The sequence below is a fragment of the Lissotriton helveticus genome, chromosome 2_1 (assembly GCF_964261635.1).
Source record: "Lissotriton helveticus chromosome 2_1, aLisHel1.1, whole genome shotgun sequence".
Classification (NCBI taxonomy): domain Eukaryota; kingdom Metazoa; phylum Chordata; class Amphibia; order Caudata; family Salamandridae; genus Lissotriton; species Lissotriton helveticus.
In genome coordinates this window covers 1,503,348,336-1,503,365,902 of record NC_136059.1, presented here as the reverse complement: position 1 = coordinate 1,503,365,902, position 17,567 = coordinate 1,503,348,336, and the positions used below count along the sequence as shown (strand labels likewise).

The following is a 17,567-nucleotide window of genomic DNA, read 5'->3' as shown; positions in this document are numbered from 1 at the left end:
GTTTTAAAAACAAAGAACTTTTGAAAAGTTTGATAGCTGACTATTTTGGGGACGGTCCCGTCTGTCACACTTTTCCTACATTGACAGGAGCCACCATGACAGTAGTTCCTGTCCATGTACAAAGCTATCTGCAATGCTTGTAGATAACTCTAAATTTGGTGGGTGGAGGTCTCTTGGGACAGCATAGGTATTGTCCTACACCTTCTTGCTGGAGAAAAGTCCATCTCCTAAACTGTAAATCAGGCCCAAGTCCAACAACCTGACCAGGTTAAGTCTGTAGTGACTGAGTGGAATTACTAGTTATTTTACTGCCAATCCAATTCAACAAACACTTCCTGAGGCGTTTTAAACACAGACACTGTACCGCACACAGAAAAAAGCATCTCAGACCTATACTGTACTTTCAAAAGCTGAGGCTAACACAAATCACTCTCCTGTTTTTCCTTCTTAGCAGAGTGTTATGGAAAAGTAGAAATCGACGGCTAAAACGTTGAATGGAAATGAAGGAAAAGTTGTGACAGAAGTAGCTGATAATGAACAAATACAAAATAGAGGGTGTAATGCAGTGATAAAAAGAAAGGCATAAGAAAAAGGAGTGTCAGAGTGTGAAAGTTAGAGAAGTATGGAAAAAACTGTTCCATACATCTAGAAGAAAAATCTGACTGGTACATGTAGAAACCGTTTAAATGTAGACACATGAAAAATAAACCATTTTAAATTGATTGTGACCAAGACATTAGCCCTGACTAAAGAGTAAAACTGTAATCGAAAAATACAAACCTCTTCCCTTCTAGGGTAAAGTCTCTGTGTTTTGCACGAGATCACAATAAAGATAATGCCAAATACAACTCCCAGCGCCATTATCATGTAGGGGATGTTCACCACCACGCTGCTCTCTCTCAGAATTGACATTAGTTTTCTTGCGGATTCATCGTCAATCTCGACGCTCTGGCAATTACATAATAAAAATGATAAACTTTATAATGTGAATATTCATCTTAACTGTACAACAGTTAACAATTTAAGACAAGCTACTTTGCTGTTATTTGTACTGAACATTAATACACATAGTGGTATATACTTGTATCAATTATGAAATAAATATTAACAATAGACAACAAACAGGCCTATAACAATAACCCTTTAAAAATCAAAAAGTTCTTTAGTTTACAAAAGGTTACACGAGTCAGAATAAAGAAAATTAAGGAGTTTCAAGAAACAAAAAGTCTTAGAAGGGGACCCAAAAAATTGAAACGAGTAGGATTGTAATATACTCAAGGTAGTAGAGAGCACGAGAACAAAAAACAATGGAACCAGAATCATGAGGTGGGGCAATGGCAACTGGAAGGCTGAACTCCACAGAAGCATCGAAATACACCCCAATAAAAGTCTGAATCAATCCGGTTAACATACTGATGAGGTTAATTAAAAGTGACTGGTTTAAATAAGCCAAAACAAATGTTGCAATATTGAATCCTAAACAGTTCATTAACATGTTAGGGTTTATTGCTCGGTTCCTTGACTCTACAATATATGCCGAAATCAGAGCTACAAGCCTTGGTGTTCTTTAGGTAGCGGAAGTAGTGTTCTTTCTACTTAAAAGAGGTGGCCTTCTCCCACAGTTCTCATTTCCAACTCTGACAACATGGGCATATCATCTCTGAGCCAATAAAGAATGACATGCTTGAGATACACACCAAAATAAATTCTGCCTGTGTAATGTCTTTGACAGGATCTTTGTCATATTCCTACAAATTCCTTTTCTTCCTACGAAAGTTATTTTCACTATGATAAATCTCAAGTAAAAAACAAAACAAATTGCATAACGTCTTACATATAATTATTGCTTCTTCAAGACACTGCACTTAACTCTTCTGTTCAGTAGAGTATACCCTGTTTAACTTTTCCCTATTCTTTTAAAATTTGTGAAGTAAAAAAAGATGATACAAAAATTCAGAGTTTGTCATTGGTTAACAAACAAAACATGCAAATATTGTCTTGATATACTGTAGCCAAGTAACTCCTCAAACCCATTAACTCAATCTAATACCTGCGTGTAACACATGCAGCCCACGGACATCGTTTTTTGATGGAACTAAATTATTTTGTAGGTTTATTAAATAAGGCAATGGGTTAAACTTACGGGTGATCCAAAAAGCGGCCAGTGATGATACAAACTAAACTCTGGCCATGCAAAGAGGTAGAGCTTACGTCTTGAGTTGAGGTTAAGCCTACTGGAACCCACACTGGAAGTGCTTTCAAAGCAGGAGCGCTAAAGGGGGGCTATTGAAGCTATTCCCAGCTTGATCAGTCACCTCACTACTCAACTTCAGAGGCTGGGGGAGGGAAAGAAGCAGGCGTGGGAATGCAGTTAGAAGATGCAGCCTGTCTACTGTGTCTTTCCAAGTCAGACACGGTTAGCCACAATTCAATTTGTAGCTCTGTTAATAAATACAACTAAATGGCAATGGGCCATCACATAATAAAGTAATTCACATCCTTAAAACACATTTACTTTCATACCCTTGTCATGTTTTGGTTTGTATTTCACAAATGGTGCTTGAGTAGTGAATGACCATTGGTGTAAATCACTGAGCAAGTCACTGAATGAAATCAGCTGGAGGAATCAAACAAAATATTTGAGAGGTCGCTAACCCACAACTTACCATGGCAAGCTTCATCATCGAAAGCCCACCACACCAGAGAAGGGAGTTTTTAAATATTCTTTTGCAGGAAAAACGCAGGGTCCAACTACAATAAATAAAAAAAATACCCAAGGGTTTACTCAAAAACCTTTTATTCGCAGGCACCCTTGATATACTTTCAGCCTCATCAATTTTCACTTGCAGATCTTCCAACTCAGTTTGGAGTTTAGAAACTAGACATTCCTGTCCGGGTCTAGCGTCTTCTATAACCAAAACCCGCTGTTCAACTTCAGACAATCTTGCAGTTAGATTCAACATATTCTGATTAAATGAATTTAATTGTAGTTCTATCTTTCTGCTCGATTCGACCTGGGAGACCTTTATAAGTTGAAGTTAATTTAAAATTTGATGTAGCAGTAGTTCGGTTGTAGAAGCATGCTCTTCCTCAACGCTTGACAATTGAGAATCTGCAATTGACTGTGGCGAAACATAATCAGACTCCGGGCATGTTTTATTATCTCCCTCCTGCTGTAGTGCTCCTGCTTTGAGGGTTGCTAAAAATGGGGCGCAACTGGTAGAGACTAAATTCAAAGCAGCAGGACCAGTTGGCGGCGAGTTCATGACTTCGCACGATGCCCCAGCTATGTCATTATTTTTGCCTTGCCCCAGCGCCTGCCCAGCTGAGTAGGTGACATCATCCTTACGAGGTTCTTTTAATCCAGATATACCTGAATCCACAGCCTTAACTGCAGAGTCGAGGATCGAGCTAAACAACTTAGAAGCCGAGATTGGGGGTGTCGTACCCTTGTCAGCAGGATTTCCTTGTGGAGTACTTGAGCCCCTTCCCAGGGACTGTTCTGAGCTCATAGACATAAAGGGATCTGTAGTTGAAGAAAATGGTGAGGCGACTGCCATACTCTCCTGATCCTTACGCTGCTTGCTTGTAGTTTTGTCTGACATTTTGACAAAACGTGGTTTAATTGTTGAGTCCCTAGAAATACGTTTCATTCTCCATACAGAGTGTCAATCTGCCTCCTGAATGGTTTCAATGGCCGTAAGCCGCACCACAGCTATGTGGCTGCTTCCGCAACCTCAGCACCACAGCCCCCTCCCCACCTCAAAGTGCAGCTGCGCTAGCCAGAAGTACAGAAGCAGTTTTGGTTTTTGCAGCCAGACTACATGGAAAGTCAACAAATGAACTGATAAAAATGTATAAAGCCAAGTGTTGCTCGAGCACCACATATAGGTCAGGTGTCTGGGGCTTTTGCTATCAATCAGGTCTGGAAAAGTAGAGAATGGCTTTATAAAAAGGTTGTTAGCTGTCCCCAAATCCGCCACCAACTTTATGGACTAGGGTACATATGTGACTCAGTGAGGCTTCAATCGCTTTTGCTATGGCTGAAAATTTAGTCTAAGGAAGAAACTGTATTGAACCCCACTTTTCTAGATGAGTGATTGCAAATGGAAAAGAGTTTTAAAAAAACCTGTGGATTGTATAAATATGTAGGATCTGCAACTAGGATCTAGATGAGCTGTGTTTGAATCCCCGTGTTTTTACTTCCAGCTTTTCTAGACCAGATGTGCCACTGCAAAATTTGAAGCTCACCACATCTTCTATACTAGATGGTATGATCCGTCACTGATGGTTTATGACCAAGGCAACACAAGATTACATCAAGTGTGCGGCCTGAGTATAGACCATTTTGTACATAAGTCCCAGATGATGAAGCTCTGCCATTGGGTGGGGTGATGGGATTCATTCACCTTTCTTATGACACATACAGTCTCACCACAGACGCTTTCTTGTTGATATGGTATTGCACTGATAGACCAGTAGTTTCTCCTTTTTGTTGCGATACCAGTTGGGACGCCCAATAGTACAAGCGCATGTCGGGTTGAGCGATGCCCCCGTCATACCATCCCTTGGTGAGCTTACAGAGGGCGATACGAGGTGCCTTCCCGTCCCACAATAGCAGGCGCATATCCCCTTCTAACGTATGAAAGAATGAGTCTGCGATGGGAAAGAGGCAGTTCTGGAAAGCGTGTAAGAAGCGCGGGAGTGCAAGCATTTTTAATAAGGCGGCTCTACCAGGGAGGGACAAAGGCAGTGATCTCCAGTGGGAGATATCATCGTGCAGCCTTTGCAGTAGGCCCTTGAGGTTACGATCATAGAAAAGTTTGGGATCTGAGGTGATGAAAATGCTGAGGTAATTAAACCCGTCGATGGCCAAAGGGATAGAATAGCCCCGGGGTGGGGAGCCATGCAACATATAAAAGACAGATTTTGACCAATTAATGGAGTAGCCAGAATACTTCCCGGAATTTTTAATGACATGGAAGAGATTATTAATGGAGGCAGCGGGGGAGGTCATGTAAACCAAAATGTCGTCTGCATAGAGGGAGATTTTGTCGGTTATGTCGTCATTCCATTTAAGACCCCGAATATAGGCGTCTGTGCGGATCCAATGAGCCAGTGGTTCTAGGGTTAGGGCGAATAGGAGTGGTGACATGGGGCAGCCCTGCCTGGTCCCCCTGAGTAACGGAAATTGTCGGGAAGTATGGTTATTGACTCACACTTGTCCCAAGAGGTCGGTATATAACAGTCTGACCCAGTGTATAAAGTTAGGTCCAAAGCCGAATCGTGTTAGGACTGCGAAGAGATATGTCCATTCGATTGAGTCAAATGCCATCGTGGCGTCGATGGCAAGGATTGCAGCCTCCTGCTGTATATAGGGCGTTCTGCCCAATACATTGTTAACTCTGCGGAGATTCGAGGCTGTGTTGAGGTCTGGGAGGAATCCCGACTGGTCGGCATGAATTAATGATGGGAGGACCGTGAGAAGCCTGGTCGCTAGGAGTTTAGCAAGCACCTTGGCCTCCGAGCTGATTAGGGAGATCGGCCTGTAAGAATCGCAATCTGTGGGCGGTTTATTCGGCTTAACCCCTTCCATGCTCATGACGGAACGGTTCCGTCATCAGCGTCGGTGCTCCGGTGCTGATGACGGAACATTTCCGTCATGAGCCAATACGCTTTTAAACCCTTCAGCACTGCAGCGAAATTCGCGCAGGACTGAAGAGGTTAAGGATGACGACAATAGAGGCCAGTCTCTGGTCGGGCAGAAGGGTACCTCTCTCTCGGCTCTCCTCGAACATATTTTTCAAGTGGGGAGTTATACCCAAAGCCACACTCTTCAGGAATTCAATTGGGTCTGCTGACTTTTTAAGTGATTTTCCCTGTGAATTACATCATTGTTCTTTGGCTATTCAAGCACTATTTGTGACATACATTTCAAGTTAGGAGGACGCGATTTGGTTCTTATCCACTTTCTCTCTCAGTGTGATTGGATTTTTCGTTTTGCCCTTTCACTATATACATGTCAACTTTACAATGAAATCCATCAACTTTACATAGAAGACAATGCTCCTTCCAATGCCTTGATAGCTTGAGATTTGAGCATGGCTTTAGGAATAATTTTCTTTGACTTAGAAGTATTGAAGATTACTGAAGACAATGACCATAGCACCTACAGATCTGCTGCGGCTTGGAACTACGCTTATGGAGAGCCTCCACGCCAGGCATTAGTATTAACTCATAACAACATTTTGTTTGGGGTATTTCAATCAAGTACAGTGACAGCACATCTACAGTGAAGTGTTCACTATGTAATATTTATCAGCAAAGAAAAAGTAACCATGGCTTTAAAAGGTATTCATTTTTCGTGGAAGTCAAGCAGTTGTCAAAAAAGTCCACTTTATCTCTGTTACACACAGTTTCTCTGACCCCAAATTTCCTTTGCAACCAACGCCAAAAAATGCTGCATTGACGAGTTTGTCCTCTGCTCAACAGATTGACTTTGGATTCTCGTCTGTTATTATCTGGCAGTTTAACTGAGAAACGTGTTCATCAATGTTTTAATTTACCCTTGTGACGGTTAACAGAAGGAATGTCCTATACCGTTGAGCCAAAAAATTCAAAACACTATATTAAAGGTCAGATTATTATAGAATTGAAAAATTCTCTCACTATTGACAAAACATGTATCCTCCACTACAACCTTCACAACTTTCTAAAATGTCAAATATTATCAGCAGAAATATGTTTTATAATGAGTTATAATGGGTTTTGTCATGTTTTATAAGTCTGCTTCTCTTAGAGACAACAGCGCTTTCGTTAGCAACTGGTATCAGAGTGTCACACTTTTTATTGCCTTCCGATTAAACTCTGCTGATACTCTACCAGCGCAACTCTACTCCTTTCACATGGAGGGAAATGTAAGTATTCCCCTCAAGTGACTCAGATTCTGCTGAGGGATAGAGTTGATATTTACACACGGATATCTGGTGGCACATTCCCAATTGCATGAATCCTATGGAGTCATGTATGGGTCTCCCAAATGACATCAGGGAAGATAAACACCCTGTTGCGACACTAACGTGAAGTTCCTCTTCTTAGTCATCCCTTCCAGTATTATTTCTCTGTATATGGCATTAGCTATATCTGCTACCTCTGGGCCTTCTTCAGGATCAGTCCACTTCTGGTAGGAAGCCTAAAGAACTTTCCTGTGGCAACACTTTTCCTGAGGGACATGGTGTCTAACGGCAGATTCCTCACTTTAGAGTACGCTGCAGGAGCAAGGTTGAATCTGAACATTTTTCTTTAGGAGTTTTCCTGCACACTGCTAGGTGGGTCTGTGTTTGCTCAGTACCGCCCCGGAAGTGACAGAGCAGAATAATATAAAAGCGCCATCCAAATGCGCTGATACTAGCTTCTTGGTTTTCTCTTTTTGCCCTCAGACATGGAGCATAAACAAATGCTGGCACAAGTGTACTGAATACTAACTTGGGAACTCTTTAAATGTTTAAAAGAGGCTTTCCACAAAACAGTGAAATGGCAAAGTAATTAGGAATCTGTGGTTAGACAGAGTATCAACGAGAAAGAGCGTAATGAAAGTAAGTAACTTGTTCTTTTGATGAATACGTTTAGCTTCAGATTCCTCATCTTAGAATAGATACCAAAAGAGTACCTCCCCAGGTGAAGGGCCTGTGGAGCGGACTCAGGCGAAAAAGTCTTTCAGGTCCGAGAAGGCAAAATTTCCTTCATTTCAGATCTGGCTGTCAAGGCAGTAGTGCTTTGTGAACGTATGCAATGCTTCCCACATAGAAGCCTGGCAAATGTCAAGGGAAGGCACCTCGCGAGCCAATGCCCTGGTAGAATGTCTTTCAGACTCTCTGGGGGCTGCTTCTTGGCCAGTATACAGCAAATAATAGATGCTCGGGATTATCTACCTTGATAGGGTCCTCTTATGAACAACCTTCCCTTTCTTCGTCCACGAGAACACCACAAAACGCATGTTGCTCTTTGGTATTAATGTAAAATTCAAAGCCTTTTAAGCGTCCTGCTGATGGAGTTTCTCATCTTTTGAGTGGTGGGGGAGGGGAGGGCAAATAACGATGATAGAGCGATGGATTGCCCAACATGGAACAGACATGAAGTTTAGAAACAATGCCGCCCGATGGCTCTAACTTGCCTGGGGAAAAGGTGGTGTATGGTGATTGCACTGAAAGTGCCTGGAGTTCAGAAGCGCGATGAACAAACATAATCGCAATTATAAAAATGATCTTTAAGGAAGGAGATGCAGTTAGCAACTATACATCGGCTTGAAAAGTGTGCACATAAGAAATGTCAAGACCAAGTTAAGGTTCCAGCGTGGAATCACAAATGGCTTGAGAGGAAACGTGTGTCAAACAGTTAACAACAGGTGATTTACACAAGGACAGTTGGTCTGCTAAATGTGGACAGGCCTAACAGATTACCTTTAATGGTGCCCACTACAAGGCTTTGTGGGGACAGGGAAAAAACAAACAAAAGCACAAGCAACAGCTTTGCTTCTAAGGGATCACTCTTACTAGTGATATACAAAGCCACAAATTAGTCCCAGCAACTGGCATAAATGGTTTTCACCGAAAGGTGCTTGGAGGCAAGGATGACATCGACCAATTCAGATGGCAGACCAAACGCAGTCAGTTGCTGCTGCTCAATCTTCACTTATGTATGTGGAGATTGAGCAAATTCGGGTGGACGACCCCTGCCCTGTTGCTGCGACAGAAGATCCACGCAAAGTGGTAACCTGAGCAGAGGACGGATGCTCATGCCTAGAAGTTCGGGGTACTACACTCCCCTGAGTTAATCTGGAGCCACTTGCATGACTTGGGTACGAACGTTTTTTATCTTTTTCAGAACTCAGGACAGGAGAGCAGAGGTGGGAAGTCATACAGAAGTCCTGTTTTCCATTCTGACCAGAATACATCTCAAGCAGAAACGTTAACGTGCAATACGTTTCTCACTGCAAATTTACAATAGTGGCATGCAAATCTAGCCAGGGTTCTCCCCAATGTTGGAAGATGCCCTGAGCCACCTCGGAATGTAGATGCCACTCATGATCTGCCAGATGCTGCTAGCTCAGCTCATCCGCTCTGCCAATTTGGGACTGTGCCAGATAGTTTGAAATCTGGGAAATGCTCAGGCTCACCAACCAATCTCAGAGGCGCCAAGCCTCCTGGTACAGGTCTCATGACCCCAACTCCAGCCCGCTTGTTGCAGTGAGAACTTCCACCAGCCTCTCCCCGATGGATGGATGGAAGGAAGGAAGGTCTTCAGAGCCTGATGTATAGCCCTCAACTCTAACAGACTGATGCACAGGAGACCGGAGTCCCTTTATCGCCACTTCCCCCAGATGACATGCTCAGTTCAGCATGGATGCATCAGTCACCTCTGTCAGCTCTAGGTCGGGATGAGAGAGGGGTGAAATGCAGAAATAATTTTGATTGCACCGCCACCACTGCAGATAGTCAGACAACTCCTCTGAGACATGGATGACTTCTGTCAGATTTCCTTGATGCTGGGCCCAATAGAATTTCAGGTTCCACTGCATAGCTCATGTGTGTCACTTGGTGTGGCTTGCAATGAGGAAACAGGAGGCTAAGGGGTCAATAAGCCCTAGAGCTGCTCTCACCATGATCCAGGACAGAGGCTAAAACATTGACATTCTAACCCAAATGTCCTGGACTTGTTGTGGAGGGAAGACCCGGAACTGCATTGTGTCAAAGACAACTCCAATGAATGGAAGTCTCTGCAAAGTGGTCAGGTGCGACTTCAGCTTGTTAATACCAAAACCCAATGATATCAGGAAGCTCACCAACACCTGGCCAGCATCGGCGGGACCCTGTCCGATCCCAACTACCAAAGTGAGGAACCTTGGTTTCCTATATGACTCCAGGTATTCGTCTACAACTGACTGTGGCAGACAATTGTTGAGGTCGGGGAAGACTGGAATCCCAGACCTCTGAAGGTTACCAACAACCCCTGCCATCACTTTCATGAACACCAGAGGGAGTTGGTGAGGACAACAGAAAGTACAACAAACTGAAAATACACCTGGAATAGCTTGAACTGTATATGTCAGTGGGAACGCATGATGGCTATAGGAAAGTATGAGTCCTGCAAGCCCAAGAGCACCATCTACTAGCCCAAGCCCGGGGCAGATGGGATCGGGGTCAGCCTCTTTTGAATTTGTCCTTTGTGGACCAGGCAGAGTGCCTTGAACTCTGTTCTCTGTTTGACGGGGAGCCAATGTAGTGTTCTAATGGCACCAGATATATGACCAAATTTCATACGCTGTTTTCAGACTATATATGGTAAGCAACTGCAATGTATACCTGTGGTGTGTTTAATAAGTTATGTGCCCCATGTTAAAGGCACAATGGGTAAATGGGGAAATTCTTACGGATTGCTTTACCATTAGCGAAACGACGTACAGCAATGACATGGGAGAGATCACTAATCACAAGACGTGAACAATGGATAAAGGATATGGTTTACTGTAAAGAGACTCTAGAGTTGTATGCAGAGGAATTACCATAATCTTCTAGACCTAAAGACATTTGGGAACCACTACAGCAATATTTATTGATGAATGCTCAGCAAAGTCCTCCGAGTACCCCCTAAAGTGACGTTGGCATATAATCTGTAACCCCTAAAGTATATCAGGTACATAAAGTATTACGACTCATCTTCTGTATATGTATATAGAAATGGTATCGATCACCTCCAATTAGTTGAGTTGATTGTTGTGGTTGATGATGTACCACCGACCTGGCGGATTTCTGCATTAGCATTGGTTGAAAATCAATAAACAGATAAAAAAAAAGATATATGACCAAATTTAGGAATATTTAACAGAGTGGGCGCCGCTGCATTCTGTAAGGATTGAAGTTTCGAGAGCCGGCGTTTGCCAATGCCTAGGTATAGGGCATTACAGTAGTCTATGCGGGAGAGAACAAGGGCCACAATAACTGTTCTCCTCAGGTTCATAGGTAAGAACAGCAGGATTTTATGCAGCACCTTTAAAAGAAAATAGAAAGCAGATGTAAGCTGGTTAATCTGAGCTGAAAAATTAAGCCTGGAGTCATACAGGAAACCAAGGTTTCTCACTTTGGAAGTTGGGATCGGACAGGGTCCCACCGATGCTGGCCACCAAGATGGGGACCAGATAGGGGGGGCCCTTCCCAAATGCCATCAACTTGGGGTTGTTGGTATTCAATTTGAGGTAATTCTTATGCATCCATTTCATGATGTGGCTTAGACAGCTATGGAATTTGCCTGCTACCTAGTTGCTCATCATTAAAATGGAGATAATAATTTGAGAATCCTCCACGTACGATACAAGTGAAAAGCTGTGGTTCTCAATGAGCTTGGCTAAAGGAGTAACATATATGTTGAACAGAGTAGGCGAAAGGGCGGACCCTTGTGGGACTCCCAAAGGAAGGCAAAAATGTCCTGATTCTAGGGTGTCCCAGCACACCCTCTGTTCTCTAGCTCAGAGAAAGCCTGCAGCCGTTGCGTAAGAATGGCAAGGTTTACCGTAATGAAGGCGGCTGAGAGGTAAATTAGGATTAGGATTAGGATGGCCCTTCCCCCCATATCAATTTGCAGGCAAATTTCTTCAGTAGCCATAACTAAGGCAGACTCTGTGGAGTGGCTGGAGCGAATGCCAAGTTGTGTTGGATGGAGAAGATTATTGGTATCTAAGTATTTCATGAGTTCTAAGTTAATGGCTTTTTCCAGAACTTTGGCTGCTAAAGGCAGACATGCAATCAGCGATAATTTGCAAATTCAAGAGGATCCAAGGAGGGTTCCTTTAATATAGGTCTGACGCATGCTTTCTTCCAAGATTTTGGAAAGACACCTGTGTTGATAACATTGTTCAAGAGGAGGGGCTAGTATGGTACTGACTTTGTTCGAGAACCCATGGATGATGTTTGGAGGGCAGGGGTTAGAGAGCCTGATTTGATCACTGGTAATAGTTCATTTACCCCATCAATGGTCAGTAGGGTGAAACCGTTAAGGAGACAGGTGGTAGGGGGGGGATTTTCGAAGCAGAGGGCTGGGGTAAAGAATAGATGGCATTCAGCCTTTCTAGCTCCTGGTATATTATTTCGACCTTAGACTGGAAGAAGGTGGCCATTTTATCAACAAGCCCTTGATCGGGGAGAGCCCATTGCCCTGTTGAAGTTTGGCTAGTGTGTTGACAGACTTAAAGAGCTCTCTACCTGAGTTTTTGGACCCCTCAATTTTGCTAGTGAAGAAGTTCTTTTTTGATCATATAATGGCAGCTTTATAGTCAGTCAATGCTAGACTGTAGTTCTTTTTGTGCGACATACTCTAGTCCTTCCTCCATTCTCGTTCTAAACGTCGACATGTAGATTAGAGTGTTTTCAGCTCAAGGCTATACCATGGGGCAGTGAGCTTCTTCCTACGCTGTTTCATTAATCTACTGGGGCCAATTAATTAACAGCTGACCTGATCCAGTCATCATAGCTCACAGCTGCCACGTTGGAATCAGCAGTTAAGATGGGCATATTGTTGTCCAGTAGTTCTGTTAGCATCTCAGAGCTAACTTTGTGCCAAAACCGCCCCTTCATTGGGGGTTGGGTGAGGGGGCGAGGAATTATTGTTAGGATCAGCATTAAAATTGAAGAAGATGGCCCTATGGTCGGACCAAGTTAGCGGCAGGATTCTATTAGCAATGATTGAGGGGTTATTAGTTAAAATCCCATCTAGCGTGTGGAAAGCCTTATAGGTAGGTCTGATACAATCTGCGTGAGGCCAAAGGCTTCAAGAGGGTCAATCAGTACAGCAGTATATGCATCATCCCCCAGCATGATTCCAGCAGGGACTGTAAAGATTGCGCAAACAAGGATTTAGAGCCTGGCTGTCTATAGAGGAGCCACCCAGAAAAGGCTGACACATTCTTGACTTTGATGTTAAACATCATGGCTTCGGTACCTGGCAGAGAAATAGGTAAAAAATACTATGTTGAATTCTGATTTGTAAATGATAGCAATCCCACCGCCCAGTTGTTCCAGTCTAGGTAGGCGAGCTAACGAATAACCCCAAGGAAGCGCTATCACCCAGTACGTTTCCCATGGTGGCACATGTTTCCGTAAGAAACACTACATCAGGATTTGCAGATTGGAGCAAGTATTCTAGTTCGTATTTGTACTTGATTGCAGACCTTGCATTAAGTATTATGGCCGTAAGACCATTCCCCCCAAGTTGTGGAAGATTGTTGGAGGCAGGAGGGGCCTTGGCAAAAGATATGCATGGGAGATTGCTGTTCTTAACACTCCTAGTAACAGTGGGTTACAGACTTAGTTCTTCTAAAAAGCTAAGCGGTAGATAGGACGTGGGATGTTTCTGTCTAAGAGGACATGCTTGCAATGAGGACACAGTAAAGCGTTGTTGTTGATTTGATCAAACAAAAACATGACCGAACCACACCTACCATTGTTGAGGGATAGTAACTGTTCTCTTGTGTAATCTAAGATAGAAAAAAGACATGGGGTCCTGGCACAGGACGCAGAAGGGCTTGCCTTTGGCGCGACCACTGTTCACGTCCGGGTATGCATGGGCTAAATGTGATTCCCATCCCCCTTCTCTCTCTTAACGCTATTCCGCCGCAGCGCTATGGGGGTGGGGGGGCGCGCGGCGCTCACATGCTGGTGACGGAACTGCTCCGTCACCAGCCTCGGGTGAGCTGTGTTGATGACGGAGCGGTTCCGTCCTGGCTCCGCCCGCTTAATAGAACGGGCCGCGCAGGCGCGAAATCAGCGCCGCGCAGGCGCATCGGGCGGGCCATGACGGAACCGCTCCGTCATCAGCACAGCGCCACCGCGGCTGATGACGGAGCGGTTCCGTCATCAGCGTCGAAGAGGTTAAGATGGCAACCGTGAGATTACACTACAGTCTCTCCGCACAAACGGGAGCTCCCGCGGCGGACCAGAGAGTGAGGAACTTAGGCATAGGTAGGCAATTGACAGAGTGAGACTTGAAAAGCTATTGTTGAAAGCAAAGTTAAAACACAGGAAGGCAGTTGGCAAATAGTAGCAAAGTAAGGCTTTAAAGGCTATTTTTAAGAACAGAGTTAAAATACAGCATGCAAGATGTTAGGCAAAGCGAAACGGCGCTATACTCAGCCTGCGACCGCTGCGCATCTGGCTCTGCACGGGCTAAATGTGATCCCCCCCGGAAGTGGCAAATAAGCTAGAGCACCAACCCCCTTCCCCTAAGATGGCAACTGTGATATTACACTAAACTCTCTCAGTACAAATGGGAGCCCCCGCGGCGGACCAGAGAGTGAGGAACTGAGGCACAGGTAGGGAGTTGGCAGCAGGAGGCTTGAAAAGCTATTCTTAAAAGCAAAGTTAAAACACAGATAGGCAGTTGGCAAATAGCAGCAACATGAGGCTTTAAAGGCTATATTTAAGAACAGAGTTAAAATACAGCATGCAAGGCGTTAGGCAAAGCAAAACAGCACCTTACTCAGCTTGCGACCCAGACCAGTGCGGATACCATATTTGGCTCTTTCTTGTCCACCATGAATAGTCTGAGTCAAAGAGGTCCTAAGGTCTTCTGAAACCACCAGCAAGATCTTGCTGGCCATGTCCGACAGGACATTTGAATAGCTTCCCAGTAACCAGACAGCATTTACTGATCACAATGCTAAACTGGCAGAGGAAAATATGTCTCAATCCTCTTGGATTCCTATCCGGGGTAGTGGCGAGGCTGAGTTGGGAATCTAATTACTGGTTGAGGCTTGAACCATATTGCTCTCTGGAGTAGGATATTTGGAAAGAAAATCAGGGTCACAAAGTGCCAGTCTGTGATACCAGGCCCTTTGCCTATTTACGGGTGGACAGGAATAGGACTTTAACAAAGTGGTCATCAAGGTATCAAAGAGGGCCTTGTTAAAAGGGAGCAAGGGCTCAGATGTATTTGTGCCAGACTGCAAATTTTGTGTCAAGATGTGTTTGGTTTCAACTCATGGTAGCTGTAAATCCAGGACCTCAGCTGCCCTCCGGACCAATATGGCAATGGAAGCACTTTTTTCTGTTGGATGCCCAAGTGGCAATTCAAGCCCTACCTCAGATGTTGCAAGCACACTGGCCTATGGAAATCAATGTAGAAGACATCATCTTTTTACTGGGGGTGTCCCTTGCTCTAGTCAGATAAACAAAGAAAATGGAGCCTCTGCTGGTATGTACGGCCTGGTAGAGTCAAGATGCATGAGGACTTGTTGCCTATATGTAATTTTGTAGAGCGGCATTGGTTGTGACTGTGCTGAGGTTGGTTCGGTGTCCGACATCATTATCATTACAGGATCCTCTCCAGGAGCCAGTGCAGTTGGTAACGGCATTGATGTGGAAGAGACCAGTGCAGGTCACGTAGCTGTAATGTAAGTCTGCACTATTGTTGGTGCTGGCCTGTATCAGGTCCCAAGCATCAGACGGTGCTGAGATGGATAAGCTTGTGGTAACCTTACTAGGGGCCATTGTGGTTCCTTGGGGACCAAAGGTACACCACAGAATTTGAAAAACTACCAAAAATATGCAGCCCACCTTTGTTAAAGTCTTCAATATGCTGCGGTGTCACCAATGATTTGGGGAGCTCATGATGCACTGAGATCAGTTGAAGAATCAGCTCCATGAACAGAGACCTCAAAAGTGAAAAACTGACATTGTGGCAGCCTTGCAACTTTTTTTCAGGGTCAGAGTGGTAGAAGGGGGTCAAATTCAACTTCAATTTGTTGTGTTTGGATTTCCACTTGACTTACAGGAGGACTTTTACTATGAAGTTGACTGTTTGTGGGAATAGTCTTGCGTGCGGAGTCAGGCCTGTGCCTTTCAGCAGGAGGTGGATTTGCACAAAAGCTACAACTTCTTCTTGTGTCTAGCGACATGCAGGTTCACATCCCAGTCCCAGATTGCCTTTGATGGCATGAAGTCACATTCATCTCAAAACTTCAAGTCGTGGCCTGAGCCCAGAACTAGACACACCTTGTGCAGGTTCGTGTCTGTTTTCTGCAGTTATTGCATGGTTTGAAACCTGCCATTTTGGGTGGGGACATCATTCCATAGTACATTCATATTCATTTTTAGAAGTCATCAGAAGGCTGATAAGATAGGAAAGGGAAGTCCAAATCTGCATCAGAAGATACAAAAATAAAGGAACTGACATAAGCATGAATAAATGGAGGTTACGCGCAGCTTTGCTATGGTACGTTACACTTCGAGGCAGAATGGAGCCAACGTGGAGCCACACAGCTCCATTTGTATTGCGTGAAAGCACTGCTGAAGAAAAGATTTTGGATCCAGTCTGGGGAGTATTCTGAGGTGAGGAATCTGCGATTAGACGTATCCATCAGAAAGCCTTAGTCAGTCTTGTCCCAAGCCTTTTGGAGCTGAAAATAGTCACTGGACTTGTTCTCTCAAATCCTCACCCTCTGATAGCTAGGAAAATCCCAGTATTATAAGTTATGCTAAACTCAGGGTTTTCCACTCTTGCTTTCTTTGATTCTACCTGGATGATACCCCCAAAACACAGTTTTGCTCTCCAGAAAAATGTGTTATGTGCAGCGCAACAGGTTTCTTTCCATTTTTGGTAGATTTTGCATCAAAGGCCCCACTCTGCTACCAACCGCTTCAAATTCTTTTTGACTAGAGCTACTCTTACCAACATGTACTTTAATTGCGTTTCCGTGGCTCTCACCTTCGTCTCAAGATTATAAGAGAACTACTTGAGGGTCTTCATGGCAGCCATGAGCAAGATTTTTCCATGAGACCTCTCAGTGTGTTTCAGATAAACAAGAGTTGAGAGCTGGTTGAGAGATGTACACAAGTGGTCTCTGGCAGAAGAGGTAGACATGAAAGCAAGCAGAAAAGATGAAAAGTTGGAAGAGAACATCAGAAGCCGGAGAGAACTATGTAGAGAGCTACTCAATCCAGAGGTGAATGCTACTGTGCTAAGTGAATCAAATGCTAGTGACAGCGATATAAATAGTGAGGGCTGCGTCGAATTCTAATACTGCTGAATGTGTGCCTCCTTGATATCCAATTGTTCTGAAAGTGTATGGTCATATATGTTGTAATTTACAAAGATTAGTAATTAATGTGTCACTGGTATATTCAGCCTGGCGGAACTCTGGCTGATTTAATGCTGTTTTTCAGGCGTGTTCACCCACTTAGTTGTTATAAAATTGGAAAAAAAGAGTTAAAAAAAAAAAGAGTTGAGTAGTTCTTATTCACTTTTGTTATCACTTACCAAGGGCTTTAGGAAACACTGCCCCACCGCCCTACATGGCATGCCCAATTGCATTCTCCTTGAGTGCCACGAGGCAAAATACTCCCTTTCCCAGAATGTCTAAATCAACAAGTCTCTTTGTTGCTTGTGGTGCTGATAACAGAAAGGTGTTTTGCCTCCTATAGTGCTGCTCCTTCAACTGCTGGGTGATGCCTGTCAAGCAGCTGATCATCAAGGGGCTCTTGAACTTCATATGAGCTGCATCGCATTACCACTGATGACAG

At 44.0% G+C, this 17,567-nt stretch overlaps 1 protein-coding gene across 1 annotated transcript in view; it reads right to left on the bottom strand.

The window, feature by feature from the left end:
- Window positions 1-17,567, bottom strand: part of SCARB2 (scavenger receptor class B member 2) — a 485,622-nt gene that overhangs the window by 5,817 nt on the left and 462,238 nt on the right. The window contains exon 11 of the mRNA XM_078676388.1: window positions 781-948. Within this exon, the coding sequence (XP_078532514.1) occupies window positions 781-948 (168 nt within the window). The remainder of the gene's footprint in view (window positions 1-780; window positions 949-17,567) is intronic.